The sequence below is a fragment of the Micromys minutus genome (genome assembly GCF_963924665.1).
Source record: "Micromys minutus genome assembly, chromosome: 25".
NCBI classification, from domain to species: Eukaryota; Metazoa; Chordata; class Mammalia; order Rodentia; family Muridae; genus Micromys; species Micromys minutus.
In genome coordinates, this window is record NC_137960.1 from 25,632,617 (window position 1) to 25,660,452 (window position 27,836).

The 27,836-nt window shown below is 49.6% G+C and overlaps 1 protein-coding gene across 1 annotated transcript; it reads left to right on the forward strand.

Moving 5' to 3' along the window:
• Positions 1-2,857: 2,857 nt before the first annotated feature.
• On the forward strand, positions 2,858-27,782 carry EDAR (ectodysplasin A receptor; the record flags this gene model as incomplete). The annotated part of the gene is made up of 11 exons (XM_080937648.1): positions 2,858-2,908; positions 3,493-3,615; positions 4,214-4,395; positions 11,073-11,158; positions 19,568-19,654; positions 20,997-21,122; positions 21,222-21,300; positions 21,557-21,625; positions 23,285-23,444; positions 24,692-24,752; positions 27,460-27,782. The coding sequence occupies 11 exons, from the start codon at positions 2,858-2,860 to the stop codon at positions 27,780-27,782; spliced, it is 1,347 nt and encodes a 448-aa protein (XP_080793774.1).
• Between the last annotated feature and the right edge of the window lie 54 nt (positions 27,783-27,836).

Consider the following 27,836-nt stretch of genomic DNA (forward strand, 5'->3'; position numbering starts at 1 on the left):
GTGTAGGAGCCTGGCCTGGGTCACCGAGCATCTGGCCAATTGTGCAAGTTAAAAATCAGCATTGCAGGTCAATGGGTTCTCCCATCTTCTGATGCGTGACCACCCGGGTCATAGAGCTTCTGGATTGAAAGCAGTCTTTTCAGGTCCTAGACCCTTGCACCTCTATCAGTGTGAGGAAGTAGGGATCCCCAAAGTAATAGAAGTCACGGCTGGGAGCTCTAGCGCATTTCCTTCACCTGTGCCCTTGCTGCTCAGAATGACAGCATTGACCACAGAGCCATCCCATCCCACGGAGACCTACATTTTCCAGAATAAGTGGCAACATACTGAAGTTGCTACTGGCTTTTTGACTACCTTTGTTTGTTTTCTTTTTCGCCCTAGTTTTATTGGGCTCATCTTTTAACAAGCCTTCCCAAACAGGCTAACACTGAAACACGCAGGCCCCGCCCTTTCCCGTGTTTCGAGGTAGCTCCTAATAATCTGCTATCATTAGAAGTCAATTAAATTAGAAACCATTAATATGCTTGCCTATTGGAAGGTCTCCAGTACCCAGAGCCTCTGGCTCTTTCCACAGTCATGGTGGAAACTCATCCCTGCTAAACCTGCTATCCTGGCCGTCCTGAAGCAAGGTCAGAACTGTGGACCTAAGGCAGGAGTGTGAGTATAGGAGGAAGCAGGCCTCTGTCTGACCTCTGATGCCTTGCCCCCAGCCCACTCATTAGGGCTGTAGCCAGCCTCGTGGCCTATAGACTGACGCTCCCTGCCTCCCCTGCTACCTGCCCTAGCTTGCTCCTTACCAGAAGGAAAACACCCATCAAGTTCACAACCCAGGGCAACCTGAGCACTTTCATCTTGCCTCTTAGGACTGAGGTGCAAACGTGTCTGAAAGCCTGGCCCTTTCTGACAGGCCACCCAATAGACAGCAGTGATCTGTGAGAGTAGCTTTGAGGTACCTGAGCCCATAGAAGACTCACACCCTGTCCCTCTAGGCCTTGCCAGTGACCCTGGCAAGGTCTTCTGGACACTTGCAGAGGGCTCATCTTCATGGGGCTCTTGGAAACATATTTCTCCCCAGAGTGATGGCTCGGTGGTCATTTTCTCATTACAAAGTTCCCAGAGTGGAACCAAACTATCTGCTCTAACCCTTAGTCCATGGCCGCCTCTGTACTCTTGTCCTCCCAGCCAAAACCGATGTCTGCTTTAAGGGCAGGGTGCCACTCAGCGCCCCGTTCCTGTGCGTACAGACAGTGTTACAGCTGCAGCCTTGAATGTCTTCTCTATCGAGGTTTTCGTCACCAAGCAGTGGACATTTGAGCCTTATGTGGCGTTCCAGGGAACTGAAGCACCTTACACTCCTGTCCTTGCCTTGTCCTTGTGCTGAAGGCCAGACCCAGGGCCTCACATATGCTGGGGGTGTTGTGCAGGGATGGGGGTGGGGTATTACTTTACCACTGAGATACATCCCCAGCCCAGAACTTCGGATCCCATCCATCCCCCTTAAACAGGAGTGTGGACACTAACTGTTCCACGGGGAGGAGGCAGGAGGTGGGGCAGGAAAGAAACAAGTTCTGAAAGCTGTAAGTTCATCAGCCATGGACCCAATCTGCCTCTCTGCCTGTTTAAATGCACACCTCCTAAATGTGCACTCTAATTCTAGTACCCAGACTAAGCAGAACTTTAACCCTTCTGGGATCAGAAAGTCAATCGGTATCAATGCTCAAGGCCTCCCTGGCTTGTACAGCCCCGACTCAGACTTGTTTTCCTTATTTTCAATGCACAAGCCTTTGGCTACTTTTCTCTCATTGTCTTTAGGATATTGTAGGGCCACGTTCCTCCAAGTAGGAGGAAAGAGAAAAGACGGAGAAGGAAGTGACTTCCAGGTGCCATGTTTGCTTTGGGCCTCCCTATCTAGCATTCTTTTGGGTGCTATTGGAATCCCTGGCTCCCATGATTAACCATAGGGGCAAGGGAATGTGGGATACAGGATCGAGGGGTTCCTGAGGGCTCAGTTTGATTTGAGACTTAAGTCATCGGTGGATTTTGGAAGGCTTCTAGTATACTCTACTCCTCAAAGAGAGTATGCTGTTTGTAATTAGGTTACCCCTGGTGCTAACATGGCGGCCATAGTGTGGTATCTAGGGAATCCAGAACATCGTCTCTTGATAACATGTAGGGAAATTAATGCTCATACTCCCAGGTAAAACATTATAGCAGAGCCGTGTACTAGTGTAGTTGGTGAAAGTAAGTGAATTCCTGCACTATGGCTGTCCTCTATACATTAAATACTTGTATGACCTTGGACAAGTCACTTAAGGTCTCTGGCCTTCAGTTGATTCAACTATAAAATTGGGTAGCTGAACTGCATTGTCTGACTCATCCATTCTTATGGGCATCCAAAGAGAGGGCAGACCCTTTCAGTGAGTCATGAGAGCAAGGGGGGGATGGACCAGACTCCTGTGGTATCTCCAAGATTCTTCTTGTCCTGGATCCCAACTAGCAGGACCAGCCCAGGGCACCTCAGAGTTAAAGTTTACACAAGACTACTCTTCAAACTGAAAAGCATTGTAAACACTGGCCCGAGGCTCCCAGCTTAACAGCAGGCCCCGTGTGCTCAGCCTTCCTTCGGGAATGGGGACAGGGGGTATCTTTCTATGGCATGGCGTGATGCTGGTGAGGGTGCCTGAGCTGCCTAAGCGTCATCAGCCTGGAGCTTACCTTAGAGTCTGTCTACTCTTTGGGATGTGCCATTCCCTACGCCGTCTGATGCAAAGTTACTTGTATCCACGTGATAGAGGCAGCAGGACCTGGTACTGACACAGTATGTCTTTCAGTCTTTCAGGTGTGCTTCCAAGAGAACATGGCCCACGTGGGGGACTACAAGTGGATGTCCTGGCTCCCAGTGCTGGTGGTAAGTGTTTCTGAGTGCTTCAGCACCTACAGGCCAGGGGCTTCCCCCCCATCCACAACCTTCACTAGCTGCACCCCTCAGACTGCCTTAGCCTCCTACACCAAGGTCTCGCCAGCTGTCAAAGGGGCAGGAGAACAGCAGTACCCCCAGTTCTAATTGGACCATTTTCCTGGCACTCCGTTACAGGGCTTATAGCTAGGAATGCCCCTCAACACTTGTCAGTGATGAGTTAGCCTGTGTGATGGACCCACAGCTTGAAAAAGGCCAGAAAGCTCTTGTCCTCTGGAGCGCCTCCTGCAGGAGGGTTGGGAAAAGCATGAAACCGTGGGGTGGGGGAGGGGGTGAGATAAGCGTCTGTAGCACCTCAATGTCTAGAGACTCAAGAGAAGGGATATCTCCGTCATGATCTTAAGAGAACCAAGGCAGAATGAGCACGGAATGAGGACAGGTTCGGACAGGTCAGGAGGAAATGGTTATGAGGACAGCTGTGGATGGGAGGTACCAGTGGCCCACGTCGAGCTCTCTGGGCGCTGTCCCCTCATAACAGCTGCAATTCCAGAAGCCAAGCATCCTTTCTGTGGCAGGTGTCTCTGATGTGCTCAGCCAAGGCAGAGGACTCCAACTGCGGCGAGAATGAATACCACAACCAGACTACCGGGCTGTGCCATCAGTGCCCTCCGTGCAGGCCAGGGGAGGAGCCCTACATGGTAAGGACCAGCCTGTGCCCACAAGCTCTGGGCCGCAGGGTTGTATACTCACAGAACCGGGACTGGGCGGTACGAGCTGCAGAGCCCAGTGCGCTTGCCAGATGTGCTCTCTCCAGATGTGCGCTCTCCAGCATTTCTCAAGTGTTCTGAATTCTTGACAAATTGTCTTGTCCGGCCCTGCTGGGCTCATAGTCTGATTGGAAGTGTGATGGAAATGCCACCAGGGACAGACCATCAGTTCTGAGAGGTGCCCCCCCCCCTTCTGTGGAAAGGCTAAGCACACATGCTCTTTGAAGCACCAGAAAAATGTCCGGGGTGACAGCATCCAGGATTCTGAGAGTTCTGAGAAAACTCAGGCTCCTAGTGAGGCACTTGGAGAGTCCAGCGGACCCATATTTAAAGGACCTCATCTGAGGCGGGATGCTGTTGTCGCTCAGCATCAGCTGATAGAGGGGCGCAGGCTTCGAGAAAGAGCTAAGGAAGTCAGGACTTGGCGGTTACTGTAGGACGGGCAGCTGAGACTGGGGACAGTGTGCACGCTACGGTGCAGATCTCTGCAGTCACTGTGTGTTCTTGTATCTTCTGCCTCCCCGGCCAGTCCTGTGGTTACGGCACCAAAGATGACGACTATGGCTGTGTTCCCTGCCCTGCAGAGAAGTTCTCCAAAGGCGGTTATCAGATATGCAGGCGCCACAAGGACTGTGAGGGCTTCTTCCGGGCCACCGTGCTGACACCGGGAGACATGGAAAACGACGCTGAGTGTGGCCCGTGTCTCCCTGGGTAAGTGTGGGAGTGTGCCATTGGGCTGACCCCTGGAGGGTGAGGACCACTGACCCTATGAGTAGGACCTCACAGGTACAGCACGCCTTCACAGAGTGTCATGTTCACTTAGTCACCTTCCACCATGGCCAGGCAGGCAGATTTCAGGCACTGCATTTGTGCCTGATATGGGGGTGTCGTCATAGTACACCCTGTGATGGAGTGCCCAGGAAACAAACCAGAACACTTGGGAGGAAATCCTGCATGTGAAGCATTTTGGGGGGCAAGTACTCTAGTATCCTATAGGAAGCCGTTATCTTTAGCCCTCTGGGGAATGTGTGGGTAAAGGCTGAAGGTATCAAGATACCCATGCTTTCCTCTCTGCAGTGTTATATAGGTCTCCCACCCACGCCCCCCCCCCCAGAAAAAGCAAAGTGGAAACACAATTGGTCTGAGAGACAAAAAGATAGAAATCTGTCTGTCTCCCTGATAGAATGCATTAGCAAATTCGGCCTGGAATCAGAAAATTCCTGTCTGGAAGGAAGCCCAATCAAAACACACAGCTGTTGCTACTGCCTCCCTCTAGTGGCCACAGCATAGCATGTTTTACCAGACTCTAAGATGAACTTAGAGAAAAGCACGGTGGTAGGAGGGGGAGGGGATAGAAGGCTGGTGGTGGTGGTGGTGGTGGTGGTGGTGGTATAGGTGTGGGTGGAGGTGGTCGACCATGATGTGGTGGGCTTGGGGGGCTGGGGGAGAGAAGCAAATTCTAGTGGTGAACATTACCTTTTGAGAAAGAAGTACAGAAAGATCAGAAAGTCAACTCTCATATAAACATAATTGAGCTGTAAATTACTATTTATCACACACATGCACACACACACACACACAGTTCAGTTTCATTATAGAAAGGTATCACATTTCACAGCTTCTGTGACAATGGCAGCCCCCACCCATTTCCCAGAGTTCTGTCTTCAGCTCCGGCCACCTCCTGAGCCACAGACTCAGGTATCCAAATATTTGCTAGGCAACCCCATGTGCAGGTCCCTGACGCGATTCAAACATGTTTGCCTAGCGAGTCTGCGAAACAGTGGCCTCTCATCTTGTCCCTTTACCCTTCAGAATACACAAAGGCAGAGAGGTAAAAATGGGAGGGCGGTAGACCCTTTGAGAAGATGAGGGGAAAGTGCATGTTCTTCCTGCAAAGTCGCTGCAGGTACTGTGCTGTGTGCCTCCCAGAAAAGGGGAATTAGAACCAGAATGGGTTCTAATATGAGGGACCCTGGGCTAGCCTCTGATTTTGATGAATTCATTGATTCATTGGCTTCGGATTGGCTTTTTCTTGGTTCAAATGTATGATACGCAGCAAAATGCAGAGCACCTGGCAGTCACCTGTGTAAGGCACACTCATACCATCACACTTCCTATGGAGGGAAAGAACCCACAGTGTGAAGGCTGTTTATGAGCCGTGTTACCTGAAAGCAGCGAGCATCTTCAGGGCCTGGTCCTCTGGTTCCCGTGGCCTCGGTACAGAGTTCGTGCCAGGATTCGTGGAGAGGATAGAGGCGGGTGCCGGGTAGAAGCATTCTAGCAACCAGCACCAAAGACTCGGGCCTTCCTCTTGTGACTGATGCAGATCCCCACTCAGAGGGCCAAGTCAGGGAAGGATGCAACAGGGCCCCGTGGCACCAGGATCCTTTTGGCAGCAGCAAGGGAAATAGCTGTCTGGGACCTAGGGAGCACGGATAACAATACGGAGAGGAAAGGAGCTGGGACAGCGGCCCTGGGGGTGGCAAGAGTCTCAGAGATACCCAGCAGCTGGACAGGGGCACAAGGTGAAGAAGAGGCGCAGAAGGCTCACTGGTGTCCCCCCTTCCCTGTGTGTCATACATAGTGGTGCCACATGTTGAACTGCAAAATGCAGGAGGAGGAAGGATTTGGTAGAGAGGTAGAGACAGGTGGTAGCCAGAGGTGATGAACATCTGTGGGACACCCAAATCCGCATGGATGGATGGAAAGAGAGGTGTGAGTGAGACTCAGTGTGAGTGTTGAGCATTAGTCACACTAGAGCCGTTGGTCCAGATGGGATCTGTGAAGCAGCTTCACAGTGCACGATGGAGCTCCCCAACCCACACGCCTAGCTCTCAAGCCACTGTAGGAGAGCCCCTCCCCCCATCAGGGGTCCATAAAGCAGTGTCATTCTGTTCCAGATTATCTAAAAGGGGCAATGACCATATGCAGCTGCTCCACTACCAGGTAGAGCCACAGAGACTTTTTAGCTAAGACAGACAAGCCCAGGACCACACAGCGACTGCACTGCTCAAAGTCAGATGCTAGCTAGTGCTTGAGAACTGACTCAGAGACGATTTATCTGGTCCCAGTATTTACCAGAAGGCATCCAATCCCCAGAGACATTTAACAACAGTAGTGAGCTTCGAGCACAATGAGTAGCGGGGCTGCACGGAAGCATGCTTCCGGCCCCGAAGTCTTGAATACTCGCTCTATTCAGTGCAGCAGTAACTTTATCTTCAATACTTGAGACAGATCAAGGTTTGGGAGTGAGGGGTGGGGGGGGGCTATGTTTAACCTTCTCTCAGCCTGCATTACGTGACTCGACAAATATGGAATAGGTTTGTAGGTAGGCCATTCCCTGTCTACCTTGCGGAGAGACATACCTGCTAAATAAGTCAGTCATTCCTGATCCTGAAGCCACTAAAAAGAAAGTGTCCTCTTCCCCTAGTCCCCAAGGCCCTCTTAGAACCACAACTTCTTCAGGATCTCAAGCTTCACAGGGGGCAAGGCCCACTTCCTGTTGGGTGCCCTGAACTTACAGAACAAAATGAGGCTCTCATGCTTTTACAGAAGACCGTTGCAGAAGACTATGGGGGCATTTTGGCAGGCTGGACAGATTAGCTCCATGAAGCCCTGTGGTTATGAGCCAGGATGTAGGTTTACCTGGTGTTTGTCTTTTTAAGGCTGAGGGCTGGCCCTCTCCCCTCCTTGTGGTTTGGCGGGAGCTGGCTCCCATTCTCAGCTCTGTACACACATGTGGCCCAGATAGTCACTGAACAATAGCTGCACATGGGGCTTTCCTGTTATGGAAGGTCTGTGTGGGAGACGACAGGAGGTATGGACAAGGAGGCAGGGAAGGGGTTAGATTTCGTAATCTTCCCCGCCTTGGCATCCCCTGCCCTGGGTAGCTCCTGCAGCCAGTGCTGTGCCAGCCACTGCTTTTACAGAGGAGGATTAGCAATTGCCCGTGAGCTTGGCAGGCTGGAGAAAGGAATCTGTGGGTCACAGGTTGAAGGGCGTGAGCATCTCCTGACCCAGAGCATCCACTGTAAGCTTAGGTCCTAGGAAACAGGAATCTGAAGGGGGAGTTGATTCCTACGATCTTAGAGGAAGGCAGTCTGAATAGAAGACCCTTGGATCCTTGTTTAAACTGACTTTCATTCTGGCTAGATAATTTAGAACAGGAAGAACAGGAGAGAAGGAGAGAATGCTTGAAGTAGTGCCCAGCTCACAGAGGCTCAGCTTCTTCCCTGTCCCCTACCCCCAAATTGTGATGCCTCTACTCATTAAGGAGAAACACCACTTCTACCTGGTTTAACCCAGTTCATAGTGCGTCCCCAGTGCAACCAATCTGCCTCCTGAGCAGAACCACACGAGACAAGCTTTATTACAAAGTAGGCTGTTCTGTTAGCCGATGCAGCCTGACTGCGGGCAAAAATGCTTGATCCGACCCCTAAGTATAGAGCTGGGTGCACTAAATGCATTTTCTATTTAACTGTTTCTTTAGCTTACAGTGATCTTATCAGCATGCAACTTACCTCATGGTAAGTCCAGGAGCATCTGTAGAGAAATCAAGAGTAAGGGATCACATCTTTACAGGAAGATAAATGGTCCTCGCACTAGCTGGACCACAGGTGTCCAGTGAACACCTCTCTGGGAGAACAGAAGATGGGCCAGGGTCACTCTTGTCTAACTGGGTACTGAACAGCAAGCACAAACTTCTCTTAGTTTAGGTTCGTGCTGAAATTTTTCTCTTAAAGCTTACACTTTTAAAATGTTCTCTGGGCTGGAGAGATGGCTCAGCCAGTGCCCGCTGTACAGTATGAAGATCTGAATTCAAACCCCCAACATCCACACAAAAGCCAGAAGTGGCAACAAGCATCGCAGAGACAGGAGGGTCCGCGCAGCTCATTAGCCAGTCTCGTCTCTGTGAGCTCCGGGCTCAGTGAAAGACCCTGCCTTCAACAATAAGGCAGATAGCAAGCCAACTAAGGAACCAGATGATGACCTCTGGTTGCCATACACTTACACACACAAGTACATGTGCACTGCATGTGAATGTGTGTGCACACACGGGAACACAGACATAACAAAACACACACATAAATTCTTGCAGCAGTACATGCTAGAACAAGGTGGCGTGCCTAGAGGCATCTGACACTTGTGCCAGGTAGACCATGCAACTTCTAAACAGATTCCTAGAGCCAACCCATCTTTTAAAAACGTCTAGAGCAGGGCTGGAGAGATGGCTCAGCAGTTAAGGACACTGGCTACCTGGGTTTGATTCCCAGTATCCACATGGCAAACTGTCTGTAACTCCAGCCTTAGAGGATATGACACCTTCTTACCTCCAATGGCACCAGGCATGCATGTTGGACACACACACACACACACACACACACACACACACAGGCAAACCCAAGACCCACTCACATAAAATAAAAACAAACAGTAAAAAATGCCCAGCCTTTCAGCGGTGTTTCTTTCTTAACCAACTTTGCACAGCTTGGTCAAGTGCCCAGTCAGGGCCAGGGCCAGAGCATAGAGATGTAAACATTCAGAGCCCCTGTGGGTACCAGAAAGAAACACCCAGACGGGATTGGTCAGCCTACTGCCTGCATGCTAAGGCCACCTTAGCACAGATGGCAACCCTAGACTGAGCAGCCAGCAACCCCTGCCCAGATGCTAAACACCCAGGTCTTGAGTGTGTAGCAGGTTCTCAAGCCCAGATGGCCCACCCCTCTCCCATGCGTGTCACTCTGGAGCCTTACGTGTGACAGAGCCTGATATCCAGACTTAAGTGGGACGTTCAAGTCTGCGGCCTTGCTGCTTTTAAAGTGGGGTGTGTACCACTAGAGCTTTGCTCGGCTCAGCTCCCAACTGTGGAGCAGAACACAGTGGCATTCATTAACTTGAATTGTCACCAACAGTTGTCCTTCCTTAGGGCCTGGCAAGAGGTATAAACAAGGCTTATATTCTTATTGGTCTCCAGTGCCTGGTCTTAATGAGATGGGAGGAGAAAAACCAAACCAAACCAAACCAAACCCAGTGTGGACTCAGTCGTTAGAACAAGGCAAGCAGGACTGAATGGGGAACTGGATACTACCTGCTTCCTGCTGGGTAGATCCGACACTGTCTGTGCAATACAGTGCTTCACCGACAAAGATGGCTCCTTAGGGAACCAGAGGGTGTGCTTGGGAGCTTTCTCCAGAAGGCTTAACAGTTAAATTGTTGTGGCTTCTCCGAGGGTGTTTTTGAGATTGGTTAATTAATGTTTGCAAGATACTCAGGGATCTGAGGATAAAAGGCTTTGAGGAAGGGTAAGCAATTACAACTGTGATGTTACTGGTGATGGTCCAAGCTCGGGCAGGCTGGGGTCCAGAGTGTCCCAGCCCCCCTCCCCCCCCCCCCCGTCCCGTGCAAGTCTCATCTTACCACCCACAGCCATCACAGTAAACAGCCAATAAGTTAGGAAACAATCGCAGTTGGACCCACCATCAGATCCAGGACTTCTCATCTTTGAGTTCTAATAAGTAACACCAGCTTCTTTTATTTGATTAGACTTCTCACAGTGTGATACGTGGCCTCACGGCTGCCACACAATGTTTGTTTAAGGAAAATGGCTCACACTAAGATACGAGTTAAAATGTCAAAGAAAAACACGGCCAGAGGGGCGTGGCAGCTGCTGAGGATGGGGTGTGAGGAGTAGCTGGAGCACTGTTTGGTTTTGAGGACTGGAAGCAGCAGCTACACCCTGAGTGCCTCACACTTTCCTCTGAGGACAACCATAGACAAACTTAGTAGTTACACACATGTCTTAACCCTGGGGCAATTAGTTGTAGCAGTAGCTGGTTTCTCTGGGGAGGGGGGGGTCATCTCCAAGCTCCCTGCAGTGACTGGTGTGGCCAGTGTTGATTTCTGTCTCTGACCCTGTCATTCACTCAGACAATTGTGGGGTCCCAAAGGCCACAAAGCCAGATAGGCATTTTTGCAAACAACCCCACCAACCTATGGGCTCCGGGTGACAGTGAGGGGGAGAGACACAGGGAGCTCACTGGTGCCCATACATGGTAGTGCATAGGTACTTCCTTTGAAAACCTTCCTGAAAGTTATAAACACACACAGACACATACGCACGCGAAACAAAACCTTTAGTAAAGAACAAAAGAAGGTCATGTGACGTCAGGCCCCTAAATCATCCCAGTTTTGGAAAAAAAGAATATTTCACTTCAGGACATACTAAACATCGACCCAAGGAACTGAGGGAGTCCTGAGGGATACTGGCCTCTCGGGTTCCCACCAAGTTTTCTCATGCCTGGCTTCAGTCATGGCTTATGACATTGGGGCATACCTGTGCGCATCTGTCACTCATCTGCCTTTACTCTGTCTCATCTTCCCTCCTGTAGCTACTACATGCTGGAAAACAGACCCAGGAACATCTACGGCATGGTCTGCTACTCCTGCCTCTTGGCACCTCCCAACACCAAGGAATGTGAGTGTTCAGCCCTTCAACAGAACCACTTTCTCACTTGAATGCATTAGGAATGACCCCAGGGTGCCCAAAATGTGTGCAGCACTGCATTAAGGAAAAGACATCAAAGTACTTCCCCCTGAATTAGTCTTACCGAGAGCAAGCCCAGGTCTGAATTTGCTCTTGTCTATTGTACGAGTCTGAATCTCTGCCTGCCAGAAGGCTGTCTTGTGAATCTGTCTGTCCCTGTGGCTGTGTGTGTCCTTAACAAAAGCATCACATAGGGAAGGAATGAAGGAAACTTTACAGAAATCTTTGACGGAGTTTACAAAAGATCCGGTCATTGACTCTGACTGTCCCTCATAGCAAACAGTACCACATGTGTCACTGCAGACAGACCTATTGACCTTTATCCATGCTGTAGCCAGTATTTATGTGTTCCATAAGGTCGCTTCTAGGTCACTTCTAGTCTATTTGCTGTTTTCAGCATTTGTCACCATAACATGCATAGTCACCACAGATGCATTACTCTTGGGTCAGGGGCATGGAATTGTACGTAACTTAAGATTACAGCTATGTATTACCTTTGTTTGTGAATATTGACTACACAGGAAACCCAAGAGAGAGTAAGGCTGGCTGTTGGACTGTTCTCTTGCAGGCAGGTTAAATAAACAGGCCGAATACACCGTAGAATGGCATTCTTAAGTCCTAAGTGACCTCATGGTGTGTTATTAGTTCTGGCTGTCAGGGCCAACAGAAGTTCCAGTCATTTACTACTGGTGTAGAAGGAAGTCAGTTCCAATGCCTAGGTAAAGATCAGCACAGTAGGGGCTAGAGATGGAGGCATCTCAGCCATGGACAGAACTTGTTTCTCTCAAGGCTTGCCATTCAGTGGCAAGCACCCACCTCAGGAGGCTAACAACCATCCAGGTCAAGGGGATCCGATGCTCTCTTCTGGTCTTCATGGGCAACACAGACATACACAATAAAATGAAATATTTTTTTTAAAGAACACCACAACAAAGGTATAAACAGGCTTTGCTGTGGGTCAGGTTTTTTGAGTCAGACATTAAGACTGTCATGCAGGTCAACCAGCAGTACCTGGGCTGAGTCACTTAGCTGTCACAAAGAGAGAGAGGCCTTAAAGCTGGACCAGTAAGAAAGCTAAGGGGACTGCAGATATTTTGGAAGTACTATAAAGTGCTAAGTGACTTTAAGTTCTCATGCACATGTAGCGTCACACGAGGCTGTGAGAAACGTAGAAATATTCCCAAGTTATCAAGAAATCGAATAGTTTCCAAAAAAATCACACGTCAACTATCACCCTCCCAAGTTTATAACCCTCCGTGGGGCTGCTCCTTTTCTGAGCATATGATTTTTTCATTTGTGGGGAAGGGCCTTCTTCTGTTGCAAACAGACTCTAATGTGTGGTTTCTTGGACTTTGCCACGTGGTCTAATAAAGGCTGAGGTGTTCTGAAGCCCTTAACCTGCATCCAAATGCCCAGCTGACTCGGATCTGTGGAAGGGGGGCAGGATGAAGGAAGACTGCTAGCCTCATCAGCTCCCCAAGCTACAGGAAAGGTGATCACGTGACTGGGCATGATGCCTGGCATGGTGCTAGGGGTTGGGGAGTCGGAAGGCCAGGCCATTCTCTGCCTTCTAGAGAGTTTGGCAATTGGAATAGATTTGCATGTGTTTAAAATTGAACTTCTTACCTGTCATATGCTAATTAATTTACAAAGTGGAGGAGGCCCTGGGGCTCCTGGCTGTCAGCCTGACCTGCGGTAAAGTCAGCTGCCATTGCTAATGTATCTTCTGTCAGGGGATCTACATGAATTAAGTGCCTGATAATTCTGGGATGAGGCTCTCACCTAAGTGGAAAATCTCAGGACTACACCACAAAGGGAAGGTCCTTTGCCTATGGAACCTGGCAGGAAAGCAGTGTCTTCAGGGGCTCTCACAGAGATACATGCCCTTCCCTAGTTGCCTGCCTAGTCAGAAGAGCCAACCATGTGCATCTAGTCTGGGGTAAGCAAGCAGAGTCCCTGACTACTAGAGATTAAAACAACAACCTGCATCCCTTACTTCCCTTAATTGCCTAATTGGCTGCTAGATTCTGGGAAGGCTTCATTGTAGGTTTTTACAAGCCGACAAGACTACCTCCAGTCTTGGCTCTGGGGCCTCTCAAACCGACCTCTAGGCATCTTGCCCAGCCCAGAAACCTGTCTGTGACAGATGCGGTGGGTGAAACACTCCTTCAGTGGGTCCCAGCCTCCTTCAGAACATAATACACTTCCACTCTACCCTTCTCTGCTGTTTCCCAGGGTGCACTGGGGCTGGGCAGATCACCTACAACGATAGCTGGGTGAAATTAGGAGACCCGTACACTCAGTGCCGTTCACAGCCTCGCCGAAGGAAAGCCAGGGACTGGGCCAAACTTCATCTCTGTCAGGATCTTGAAATCCCTGGCTGGTGGCCTAAGCCGTGCCTCTTCCTGAAGGGTGGATTTCCTGGGCTGTGTGGAACCAAGTTGTCATTCTTGGTACTCTGAGTCAAGGACCCTGGGGCCCGTGGTATTGCCGCGACATGCCCAGTAGAGCTGGAACAGGCAGATGGCCAGGTGCAGGACAGCCAGTTCAGCTACATGTCTGAATCCGCATGAGGGTCTCCTCGGTAGCAAGGACAGGGGTTGGGGTACCGACCGTTCTCCTCATCCGCATGACTGAGCCTGTGTTGGCATCCTCAGAGAATCTGCTCCCTCTCTGAGCAATGAGAAGGGTAGGATTCATATCGCCTTCCCGTAAAATGCTTGAGATGGCGCGTGTTTCTGGGCCTGCCTCCTGCCTCTGATTCAGCAGGTTTGACCCTGGGCTGTAGGTGAAAGGCTCCAGCTCCAGAACGTTTCTGCCTTTGTTAGAATATTTATCCTGCATGTCCTAAGAGTGCTACTGTGTTGCTGTGACACAGGCCACCACGGGACTCTCAGGAGGAACGAGGAAGGGACACGCATTTACTCATAGAGCAGAATAAAACGTTCCTGTTCCTGGGTGGCTGGGCAGTCCGGCTGACCATCACCTCCCTTAAAGTTTGCTGGCAGTGGGAATCTTGGCACCACGTCTTTCTCTACCGTAGAGCTGAGATAATGCCTGCATATGCTGGGGTGGACTGTTTGTGTACAGGGCAGATACAGTGTCCTCCCTACTCTGATCTGGCCAGCAGCTGAGCCTCTGCCCAAAGCCCTGAAGCTAAGCCCCTCCCCTCCAGCTAGTCCCAGCCCCACTGGGAGAGCTTCAGGCCTCATTCTCCTTTGTCATCTGCTGTCACGGTGCGCTGGTGGGTTCACATTAGACCAAAGGGACACACAAAGCCCTTTGGTTTGTTCTTTCAGTAAACCAGAGAGCAAGTGGCACCTGAGCAAGACACTCCGGCTATAATTCCCTTTCTCCCTTGGTAAGTGCGCAGGTGAGGGAGCAGCTAAGTATATGGGGCCTGTGCTGTAATGACAACTGGTGTGAGTTCTGTCTAGAGGGAAGCAGGAAGTCGGGGATGGAGAAAGGTGGGCATCGCACTTGGCTTCCATTGTGAGTTTCCACCCCTAAGAAAGTGATCTCATTCTCCGTGCCTCAGTTTCCTCTAAGATCTCTGTGAGGACAGATGGGACTGTACGGGCAGTGAGTGAGTGGGAAATGCCCACGTCGGTGCTAGTGACATATGTCAGTGTGGTGGGCAGCAGGCTCAGCCACACATCAGCAGCCCTGCACTCCCAACAGCAAACCTGGGACAGAGTAGTTAGAGGGGACATGGCTATAACACAATAGAAGTACTGTGTTGTGGTGGTGACAGTCGTGACCGCTGTTCCTTTTTTTTTTTTTTTTTTTTAAATCCCTTGTCAGTGGTTAAGACTCATGAGTTAAATCAAGAATAGATAGAGTGGTCTCTTAGGGAGGGACACCCAGTTCAATGATTGAACTGTGGCTTACAGTGAGCCAAGGACGTGAGAGCCTTAGAACATAAATGGGGAACCCTGGCCTTTGAGAGCGGTTGTTTTTGTAAAGTTCTGTTTACAACGGAACTTGCCATATGCCATGCGCCACTATTCACACCAGGATTAGCCCATGTGTCTATTCACACCAGAGCACGCCACACAGCACTATTCACACAAGGACCTGGTAAGAAGCAGATTTCTGTAGAGCATGTCTGGGCAGAAGGCAAGGCCACGTTCTGCTCTCGATTCAAGCAACTCCACCCACCCATCGCTCCCAGATCCACGCCAGGGTGTGTGGCCAGTGTCAGGGTTGGGGGGCACCTCCTTGACAACCCTAATAGCCAAATCACTCTTAAAAACCCAAACTGTTTACACTCTGTAGAGGGTGCCAGCCAGCCTCTAATACATACTGGCACATTTATAAATTGTGTGGATTAACAACTTCAAAGGCCCCTTATATACCAACATCTCTTTGAACAGAGGTATAACTCCACTAAGCCTGGTGCTTATAGCTCACTAAGTCCCCAAGGAAGGTGAGCTGAGCTGCAGCCAGACTGGGAATTCAGAGGGAACTAGGCACACCTGTCCCTACCGTCTGGTCTAGTAATAGACCTTGAGCAGAAACCTCTGCCCATTCTCTGGAAGGTCATTTTTTACGCACCGTTATCACTCAGGCATCTGCGGTTGACTACCCAGAGAGACTGCTATGGAGTCGCAAATGAGCAAATGAGACCGTGGGGCGGTGTAGGATATTCCTAGCTGCCAGACATCTTGATAGTGCAAAGTCAGTCAGCATCAGACCAGAGTACAGTCTGATGCAGAATATGTCTGCAGGGAGCCTGCTGCTCTCGGGAACCTGCACCGTGGCTGTGCTTCCATGATTCACAATGTGGATTCTGATACATCTTCTGTGCCCATCGTGTTCCTTGTAGGGTAGGATAGTTTGTGGCTCCATGGCTTGTGAAAGATCTGCAGTGAAAAGTAGTAACAGCCAAGCTCTCTGGTCTCTCTCTCTTCCTCTCTCTTCTCTGAGCCCCCTAAGTTTTGCTCAAATATAGGTCACACACTTTACGCAACATGATAGAGTGTGTTCGTAAGATTAGCATGCATACCTCTATAATTCTGGTGTGTCTTTCAAGGAGTTGGGATCATGGAGAGCAGGTGTCTGTCTTCTCTGGGAGATTTCCCCCAGCATCCTGTAGAACAACAGGAGCATCCTGATGTCATCACCAGGGCCTGACTGTCTGCCAAGGCCTGCAGGTGCCCCGTTGCCCTATCTCATACCACACTGCTTCTTCTAGGTGTTCTTTGGGGGCCTGACTGCCCCACTACCCTCTGTGGGTGTAATGATGGTTAGGCAGTTGAGCATACCTGTCCGAGGTCAGCCTAGGGGTGGGCAGGACTGGGGCTTGCTCTGCTCACGCCATACCTCTCTCGTGTGGAAGCAGAGGACACTGAATTGGGGACAAGAAGGACCAAATAAGATGTGGGGCTTTGTTTTGTTTTGTTGTTGTTGTTTAATTATGGTACTCGGAGCAGTCCTGTTGAATTGTTTTTAATTGTGTTCTATAAAGTACATTCCTTCCACCTGCCTGAAACAGAACTGTCACAGAGAACCGGGCACCCATGCCATTTATTTGCTGAGTTGCCTCAGCTCTCTCTTTGCTGAAGCAGCAGCTCCATTCTCTCTTGCCAGCTCTGACTCTAAGAAGCCTGTTGTCAGTTCATAGGTTGCTGCCCTTTAGGATCTGCATGGCTTGTAGACCTGGTTGGACCCATGTAATTCGGCCCCTTCTGCACATGACATAGGCCTCAGCATCTGCTGCAGGATCCCTGGGGGAAATGCCTGCCTCCCTGCAAATTCTGGAAAAACCCTGAGGTTGACCATAAGGAAAAGATGGGATGGAGGTCATGAGGACCTGAAGGGTTTGGTTTCGGGGTGGCTGCAGGTGTTTGGCTCCAGCCTCTGGCTTAGAGAGGTCTACCTTCTCGCCATACCTCATCCCCACTTCCCATTTCTCATGTACTCAGCAGAGCATTCTTGGCTGGAGAGCACTTGGCACCTCCTGCAGTCTGGGTGCTCCACTAATGCCAGCTGGAGTTCAGTTTGGGGAATGTCCAGTATCTTGGAGCGAGGCATAGCTGGTCCAAGCAGGTAGCATCTGCGGCTCGGAGAAGATGTCCTTAGCAAGTAGTAGCCTGCACCGGTGTTTGGCGATGTCATGAAACCAGTCCTCCTGGGTACAGGGGCATTTCATAAGTCTGTACTCACCGAGCTACCTTCATTGTTCCTTTCTAGACCATAGGCCTGGGTGTGTTTGCACCCCAGCCCCAACCCTATCACTGCCTTGGTCTGCAAGTCCTAGCAAGAAGGGACAAGAAAAGACAGAGGCTGCCAGCGTCCACAGACACAGTCCTTGGCTTTTTTTTTTCCCTCCCTTTGCCCACATATCTTAAGCTCACTTGAGCCCCTTACCAAACCAACAGATCCGTTTCTTTGCAATGCCCTATTTGCTTTAGAGAAAGGGAATTAGATTCTATTCAAAGCTGGGCCAGGACAGTTCGCCTGATGACATGTGACGGCTGGTTTCCCAGCAAAGTACAAATGGCGGGATCCTGGATCTTGCTTTAGCTGACTGGAGCACCTGCCAACCTGTAGAGGACTTGACGGGGTCTGTGAGCAGGGATGGGCACAGCCTGAATGCCTGTCTTTTGATAGGTTAGCAAAGCTGTGTAGACATGACCACCAGTGGGGACCCCTCAGCAGTTCCTAAGAGTTACCCCCAAATATAAACTTTAAAAGCAGAACATGAACTCGGAGCCTATGGTCCACAAGAAAACTTCCAGTCTTCCCCCAAGAAGAGGAGAGACCTTATCCTCCCTGGGCAAGAGACTGTGCTCCTGGCTACACCATAGTTCTATTTCTGTCTAATGTTGGGGGACAAGCTAGCCTCTGACGCATAGAAATCCACTCCAGCCTGTCCTCAGATTGTGACAGCCTTTTGCACCTCCACACTATCTGTGTTGAACTATAAGGATGGAGACAGAGGCGTCTGGCCTCTCCACAGAGTATTGTAGGCATACATGTTTTGCAACCTACTTTTAATAAAGGTTCACCCTCTCCTCTAGCCCATCACCCAGCAGAGGTAGTGGAAGAGAGATGTTATTAGGATATGGGGGAAGTGGACGTGTTCAGCAATAGTTTCTTGGGGGCGAGCTTGATCTTCATTGGCAGCAGTTCAGTCCCGTAGCAAACACCAAATACGATTCAGCAGCTGCAGACCAGGCCTCCAGGCAGGCAGACACCAGGCAGCTTTAGTTCAATCCTGAAGAAACCACCAGGCTCACCAACTGGCCTGAGGCAAGGCTGCAGAAGCAGCTGCACAGGAACCTCATGAGCAGTTCTTTAGCGAGTTTCTCTCAACGGCAGTGTGAACACAAGTTGCGCTCAACAACGCTATGTAAGGCGAACCAATACGTGAGCATCTTTAGTGAACGGTAGGGAGGCGGAGCAAACCAAACCAATGCTCGGTGCTCGTCTCCCGCTGTCTGAGGTCATATTTATACTCCTTCATCAAGCCTCCTTTCACATGTCCGCTGAATCCAAACATCCTTTCACCTGTGTCTGCTTCAGGAAAACAGTCTTTCACGTGTTTGCTTTAGCATGACATCCTTTCACCTGTGTGAGCAGTGAAACATCATTTGACATAACATAACTTTCCAAAGAACTAGAAGTTTCCTCTTCAGGGTATGTACTTAGTGAGGTCGTCAGCTAATCAGGTAGTGCATTCTGCTTCAGTGGGACTGGGCTTCTGCTCCTGGGCTGGCACAAGCAAGATGGCAGGAGGCTCTCCACACAGCAGGGCTGTGTTGCTCCCAGTACCCCGGCTAGACTGCCGTCCCTGCTTACTCCTCACTCAAGCTCTCTGGCGCCGTGGACTGACCCTGTGTAGCCTCCAGACCAATTCTCTTGGCTGCTGGGATGGGTGGGAAGGACATGGTTTCAGGCCTCATCTAGGCTTACGGTTGCTTTTCAGAAGCACAGGATTACTATATAAACCTCTCCAGAACAGCAAGAAAGGAAGAAGGGAAGAAAGAAAGAAAGAAAGGAAGGAAGGAAGGAAGGAAGGAAAAGAAGGAAGGAAGGAAGGAAGGAAAAGAAAGAAAGAAGGAAGGAAAAGAAGGAAGGAAGGAAAAGAAAGAAAGAAGGAAGGAAGGAAGAAATGTGCACATACAGACAACACACACATACACATACATTCAATGAAAGAATTTCTAAAATGTCAGAATACTCTTTGGGAAGCATTAAACATTTTCTCTCTGCCCCACTCCTTGTAGTAGAGTCTAGAACTCCAGACTGATTAATTTCACTGCAGTGCCTTATTCCCCAGCCTTTGAAGATGACACGTTGCCAGATCTCTGAGGTTCTCTGTTCTCCTCACAGGTGTGGGCGCCACTTCCGGGGTCTCGGCTCACTCCTCCAGCACCTCAGGTGGCAGCACCCTGTCCCCCTTCCAGCACGCTCACAAAGGTGAGGAGGGTGCCCAGATGTGGAGCTGAGAGGAGGGAGAGGGGACAGCTGTTAGCTGTCACAGACACAGCCCTTCCCCTCTTGTCCCTTCCCTAATGTGACAGAATCGCATCACACCCAGCAGCTGCGGGACTTTGGTATAGAATTACTATTCCTTGGGTGTCCTGGAGCTCTGGCCACCTTGGCAGGGTGGGAAGTGACCCTCAGAAGCCAGTGTCAACAGTAACATACACTTTTAATACTCATTTCCAATGATTTTATCTTCCCTAGCTCATTAGAAATGGAAATGACGGTTGAGAGGCACTCTCCCCACCCCCATCTCTGTTTCTCTCAGTGCAAGGCCTTGAGCTGGCTTGTCCCTTCTCACAGAGACTCATAAAACTCATGAAGTAGTTTCTGTATGGTTTTAATGCTACCTGATTCTTAAGCATGTTTGGGTTGGGTCTCCATGAGGCTTAGGGTACCTTCAAGAACCCTCAAAGCATCAGTATGCAGCCTGCCACGTCCTGACCCAAGGTATGAGGATACTATGCAGACATGCCCACCTCACTTCTCCCAGCACCCGGGAATAGTAAGACCAACATCACCCTCTTCCAAACCCTACAGTTTATAAATACACCAGACAACATCCAAGAGTCTGAGCGTCCCAATGGGCTCTCAGCTCTGCACATCCTTCAGATGGCCTAGAGCACAAGATGCCTGTCACTGCCTCTTTGAGTGGCAGGACATTTGGATCCTGCTTCATGAGAACCAACTGTCCTGTTTAGTTATTTTTGAGAACTACAGGAAGGTTGCAGATAGTCCAGAAGTCCAAAGCCCCATCAGGGAACCGAGCAAACAGCTCCAAAAATAAGCAGCAGCCCAGCAGAAGTGGAAACAGTAGGAGCTGCTGGGTCAGTTCAGCCTTCTTTACCTTGGAGCTCTTGCTAATACTCTGAAGATGAGGTGCCAAGTAAAACCAAACCAGGAATGTAACCTCTAGCCATAGGGCTGGCCTTTTGCTTGAGAGTGCCTGAACTCCCAAGACAGATACTTGTTCTGGTCCCTATCTCTACCTCTCTCTCAGGATCTCAGGGTAGGTGACACTAAGAGAGAGCACCCCAGGAATGACTTCTTGCTTTGCATCCTGATCTTCCAAATATAATGCACATACAACCAGTTGGCAGTGTAGGGGAAGCTGATGAGTGGTTCTGACCTAACAGCCAACACACGCTCTGAGGCCAGGTCCTTGGGCCAAGTGTGATCCATGGAAGCATTTCTGTGATTGGCTTTCCTGCTGGGTTCTGTGGCTTGGAGGAGGGGCCTACAAAACCATTTATCCTCCTCTCGTTGATGCCAGCAGAGCTCTCAGGCCAAGGACACCTGGCCACCGCCCTGATTATTGCCATGTCTACGATCTTCATCATGGCCATTGCCATCGTCCTCATCATCATGTTCTACATCATGAAGACTAAGCCTTCAGCTCCAGGTGACATTCCTGCACCCACATCCCTATTCCAACACTCTGTTGCCTTCTCTGGGAGAAGCCAGGGAGCTCATGCCAACCATTTTCTCTTTCTTCAAGCAGCCTGCTGTAGCAGTCCCCCAGGAAAGAGCACAGAAGCCCCAGCTAACACACACGAGGAGAAAAAAGAGGCCCCAGGTCTGTACACATAGCCCACACTGCCCTTGCACAATGTCCAGCATGAAGGAGTGTGTTCGCCTTGTCCTCAAGCCTGGCAGCCCAGCCTCCTGACCACCTCTGATTCCAGGGCCTTGGGGGGGGGGTGTACCACTTGTTCTGTCCCTAGGTGAGGACCTGGTCACCAAAGATATCTACTGAAAAGGAAACCGTAAGGGAGACCCAAGTTCAGAGCCACAAGCTAACTCTCACCAACCCCCAACTTCCATTCCTACAGATAGTGTGGTGACTTTCCCCGAGAATGGTGAATTCCAGAAGTTGACAGCAACACCCACAAAGACCCCCAAAAGGTATGTGGAACAGGGACTCGCTTACACTCACTACTAGGTTGAACAGTCCCAGTCCCAAGGATGGAGTTACCAGCTGGGTCCTTATAGATCCTTGAGTAGGCTGTATCAGTGAGTGAACTGGATTCCTGTCAAGCCTTTCCTATTTGAGAATAAGGGCTCCAACTACCTGGATCGGGTCCAGGCACTGAGGAAGGCCAGTCTAGTGCATGAACCTATTTGGAAAATTCTAGTGCTCTCAATATTTCCAACACAGGCATCTCTGCACAGCTGAGGTGGATAGTAGGCATGAGACTACTCAAGGCCCTGGAAAGGACTTTGTTCCCACAGCACCTTAATTCTAACTGGTCATTGTTCAGACTCTGAGAAGTTGTGGTCTAAAGCCCTGTCATACAAGGTGCCAAGGCTGAGGCAGGGCTCTAAATATGGTGTGATGCCATTTGGACCCAGCTTGGCCCTTCCATCTTTCAAGAGTTTTTGTTCCTAAAAGTAGCAAAGAGTGTGAATGTGCCCATGGTTTGAGTTTCTCCTGAGGGGAAAATCTGTGGAACTGGAAACAATCTACTCTTTGCATATATAAATATTATACTTTTGCTCTAAAGACAAAGTCGTGAGCCTTTGTCCCTATAAACAGCTCCTGAGTCTTAGGAATGGGATTTAGGAGGTATGTGGTGATCTGTGGAAACATCATGAAGTGCTCTATAAAGACACCATTATGTATTTCCATTTGCCTGCCAGAATTAGTGATGGGGATGGGCCAGCCACCTTTCTAAGGCCCTCGAGCATAATGACAAAATAGCTCTGTAGACGGTTTCATAACTGCTTTCTTTCTTTATTCTGGCTCCAGGGCTATGTTTGCATGTGGCCTTCACTGCTAACAGTAACACTCAAATATAATGTGTGGCAAATAAAGAACTTCTCTAAAGTTCTTTAGCCAAAGCAAGCAAGTAAGCAGAGTACTTTGAAGAAAAAAAAAAAAAAAAAGTTTTCCTTTTATTTTTGAATGGTTTAAGGGCATAAGCTCTAACCCATGGGTGCCAGGTCTTGGGTGACCTCAGCTATGATCAGGGTGAAGCACGAGGCTAGGTGCACATGATCACTCACCCTGCCTACCCTTAGGAGCTCTCTTTAGGTCCCACAAGGCTCATTCTAACACCAGGCCACTAGTCAACTAGCCAAGAGGCCTTCCCCAGCTGCACTGTTTTGTGTGTTCTTGGTTACTCTAGAAACCTAGCATGGATTGAGTTTCAGCCATCTAATCTTAATAATGCAATATGAAGACTCATGGTTGTACTTGTCTTGCTGGGGTTCGGTGCATGAATCTAGAACACACTCTGTGAATCTTTACCCAACATCCATAGTGTCAGACAGTGTGGAGAGATCTTCAGGTGCAGCCCTTGGGGGTGTCCCCAGCCTCTCGGAACCCACAGCTTCTTGGGGACTCCATGCAGACATCAATAGGCCACTCAGTAGCAGAATTGCCAGGAAACAGGATGTGCCTTTCTTACCTCATGTTTCCTTATCTGAAGCTCATAACGTGTAGTAGGTGCTTAAGGAACTAGGCACTGTGCCGTGCTGCCGTGACCTGGCTAAGAAGGTCGGTGCCAGACAGCACGTCTGGATTAGCAGTGTCACTAACAGGCGCCCTTGTTGTTTCCACAGCGAGAACGATGCCTCCTCGGAGAACGAGCAGTTGCTGAGCCGCAGTGTGGACAGTGACGAAGAGCCAGCCCCGGACAAGCAGGGGTCCCCAGAGCTGTGTCTTCTGTCGCTAGTTCACCTGGCCAGGGAGAAGTCTGTAACCAGTAACAAGTCTGCCGGGGTAAGGATCGGGCAGCACTGCCTGCGGCACACTGGCGCAGTGGCTGACAGCCACCAGACAAGACACCTTATGTTAAATAAGCTCCGTGGGGCACTGTTTCTCCCAAAGGTCCCAGCTAGAATGCTGGGAAAAGTAATAAGTCAAAATAAAAATAATAAAAAAAAAAAGGAGGAATTTTATTTTAAATATACTGCTTATAAACAAAAGAGGAAAAGATTTAAAAAAAAACTGTAAATGCCAGAGAACAGGAAAAATAAAGTCAAAAGCATGCTGTGTATATCTAAGCAGTTACACACACACACACACACACACGCACACGCATGCATCCATCCATCCATCCATACTTGTGTATATCTGTGGGTTCTATGAATTGATTAAACATACATAAAAAAGAAAACGGTTCTAAAGATGCATGCTTCTTATTGTAATTAACCCATAATCCATGTGATGCAATAACTCTTTGCACAATGGCTCATGAGTTAGTTGAAATAATTGAAGATTATAAAGTACCTGGGATGACGGAAATAGGGTCTGTGCAAATAGGCATTTTACACAGTAGTTTTGAGTAGCCATAGGCTTTGGTATCCTAAATGTAAACACATGTGCAGACACATATACATTCCTCTTGCATAGACTCACTTGTACAAACTGTCCAGAGGGTTTTGTCACTAAAGCCATGTCTGTGGCACAGGGTGTGCTCTGGGGCCGTGGCATACATTCCTTCTTTAGTCTGTGCCTTGGGCAACCCAGACAGACCTTTGGCATCATTGTCGGTAGTAAAGAAAATTCCCACTGAGATCCTGCATCTGGCCTGGTCCTGCACTCTGGGTGCAGTGAGCTGGAGGAACCTGGAATCTATGCTGCCTGCCACCGGCACGGGTCCCCTCACCCAGAGCTGCTCATTGCCTATCTCTGCCCTGAGCTTTCTGCCCTGGAAAAGAGGGGCTTCCATATCTCTAACCCTAACCCCTGCATGCATGGCTGCCCTGGTGGCCCGAGGTGGCCATTCTTCTAAACAAACCAATGACAGCTCTAGCATGGGTGTCCCCCTTAACACAAATGGACCCCCTGGTGTGCACAACAGGGGGGTTGCATGGAAATCTAGGGACATTCTTCCTCTTGGTAACTTTGGGTTGCTTCTACTTAAGGTCTTGGCACAGCAAGTGTGCCTGGCCACAGGGAAGATTTGGACTTTTGCTACGGTCTTTCCCCTTTCTGAAGAACATTCTCTTACTTGTTCTTTATAGATCCAAAGCCGAAGGAAAAAGATATTGGATGTGTATGCCAATGTGTGTGGTGTTGTTGAAGGTAAGGACTAGAGAGCCATTTAGAGCTAGATGTGGTGGTGCACACCTTTAAGTGTACACCCCAGCACTTGAGAGGCAGAGGCAGGCAGATCTCTGTGAGTTTGAGGCCTGGTCTACAGAGTGAGTTCCAGGCCTGCCAGGGGCTACACTGTGGAACTCTGTCTCAAACAAACAAAAGCAAAAAAAAGAAAAAGCCATTTAGGGCTCACTTCCCTGATACCCTCCCCACCCCACTGACCCAAAGCCAGGCAAGGAAAGGGGTTCCTGAGTGAAGAATTGAGGACATTCATCCATATCTGATGGGGGTTGTCAGGCCCCCATCAGAAGGCTAAGTAAACTGACTTCTGATGTGGAGGGAAAGGGAATTTGGTTCCTGGTTTAGGCTGAAGCACCCCATAGTGCTTCCCTTGCAGGTCAAGAGACAGCCCAGTGTATATGTTGATGGGGAGACAATGCTGGGGCCACATAGTTCCTGTGCCTCCGCCCATGTCAGTATTGTCATCATGGAAATGTCTGATGACACCCAGTAGTCAGTGCCAGTGTGTACACGTTCTAAGAAGCACATAGGTATGAGACTTTTGTCTGTGTCGATATTAGGTGTACAAACACAGATGGTTTTTGTGTTATAGCTATAGATAGACCTATAGAGCCCGAGTTTTCTGTCATTGACAGAATCGTCATGTAGGGGGTGGCTATGCCTAGAAGCTGTTATCTACCCTCCTGGGCTTCGCAAGGGTCACTGAGCTGACCTTGGAGGGCTCTCCCCTCCTTCCAGAGTAGCCACAAAAGCAGCAAGTTCAGGCCGCCTTAAGCGGGCAGGTGAGAAGGAACTGGGTAAGAAGCATAAACATGTCAGTCAGTAATCCTCCTGCATGCTACACAACCCAGGTCCTAAATCAACTCCTATTCGCCCTGGAAATAAGCTCTTTACTGCTGAGGTCAGGGGACTTTCCTGCCTCATGCCTTGCTGGCATCTTTCCACGCACCTCTGGTCTGGTTGAACCTTGGCACTGAAGAGAGTCACATGCTGTCACTCATGTCCCCTGTGGGAGAGGAGCAGGCCTTAAGCCGGGGCAGACTGGTTAGATGCTCTGTTTGGCCTGAAATAACCACTGAGCAGGGATTCCAGGGCCAAGTATTCTTCTTGGCCGCCTTCAGAAACATGGCACGCCTCCAGAAGTGCATGCCTGGTCAGCCTGCTTCATCAAGCTTGGCATGGTGGGTGCTGGAGGCTTCCCAGAAGAATATGGTCTGGGAGTTACATTCCAGCAACCCCAAACCTTTTCTCTGTTCCAAAGAATGTCTTGGCTCTGAAAGATAAAATCCACGGGACTATGGCTTTCTAATTAATATAAAAACTTTAACCATAAGAAGAGCCCTCCAGTGGGTCCTGTAGGGTGAAAGCTTCAAGCCTGTGCCCTCAGGTTCTCCTTGACAGCCCAGGCATGTGTGCCTCCTAATGCCACAGTAGTAAGACACAGCCAAGGCTGAGTCTCTAAAGCCAGTATGGCTTGGCTCCCAAGACCATTAGAATCACATGAACACATTAATACACACTACCTCTGCCTACCCAACCTGCTCCACCTTCCTCAGATCCTAATGTGCTTGTTATGACACTAAAGTCCTCCAGTTATTTTAAAGTTTTTTATTGCCATATTCTTCCCACGCACTCCATCCCCACCCCCAGGACAAGGTCTCTTGTGTAACAGTCCTGGTTGTCCTGGATCTTGCTCTTTAGACAAGGCTGGCCTTAAACTCAGAGTTCCACCTGCATCTGCCTCCCAAGTGCTGGAATTAAAGGAGTATACCACCATCTGGCTTGTAGTATTCTTACCACTTGGTGAGGTAATAAGACAAAGCCTGGGCGCACTTCTGCCAGCTTCTCCTAATGGTAACAGCTCACAAAGCCCATAAAAATCACAACCAAGATGTTGATGTTAACACAGTGTTCAGAGACCCCTCCCACCACCACAGGGAAATCTGTTTCCAGCCCCCCACCCCCGTCAAGTCTAGCCCTATCAACCACTAATCTGTTCTCTGTTGCTATAATTTTGTCATTTCAAGATTATTGTAAAAGTCAAATTGGGGGGCTGGAGGGATGGCTCAGTGCTAAAATGCACTGGCTGTTCTGCAGAGAAGCTGGATTCAATTCCCAGCACCCGAATGGTATCTCACAACCGTCCGTTAACTCTAGTTCCTGAGGGATTGATTGACACCTTCTTCTGGTCTCCGTGGACATTGCATGCACATGGTGCACAGACATGCTTGTAGGCAAATGCCCATACATATAAAGGTCTTAACCATACTCTTGAAAGTTGAATTACACAGTATACACTCAGTGAGAAGCTGGTCTCACATACCGTAATCCAGTAGAGATCCCTTTGGGTTGCTGTGCACGTCAGCGTCATGGCAGTCTTTGAGATTTCTGTGCACACAAGGGCAGTTTTATTCCTTTCTAACCTGTGTGTAGTATGCTTTTCCTTTTCTGCCCTCTCTGCTTCAGCAGGATGTCACACGTGAGCTCTGGTCCCGACCTCAGCTTTTAGCAGCATACTAGCTCTGGCCTTAGCATAAAAGTCATATTTCCTTCTTTTCTATTTTCTGGAAGAGACTAAGACTTACATGAATTCCTTTTTAAGTACTTGTCAGATGTTTAGTATTGAGGTCCCCTTCAGCTTCCATTTGTGACTGACCAACCCCTCTCGTAGGTCTCAGCCCCACGGAGTTGCCGTTTGATTGCCTGGAGAAGACAAGCCGAATGCTCAGCGCTACATACAACTCTGAGAAAGCGGTCGTAAAAACGTGGCGCCACCTTGCCGAGAGCTTTGGACTGAAGAGGGACGAGATTGGGGGCATGTCTGATGGCATGCAGCTCTTTGACCGCATCAGCACTGCGGGCTACAGCATCCCAGAGCTGCTCACAAAGTTGGTGCAGATAGAGCGGCTGGATGCCGTGGAGTCCTTGTGTGCAGACATATTGGAGTGGGCCGGGGTTGTACCCCCCGCCTCACCACCCCCAGCTGCATCCTGAAGAGTTTGCCTTGGACTGCCCTCCCTGGGACCAGCTGGGGACCCGATGAAGCCA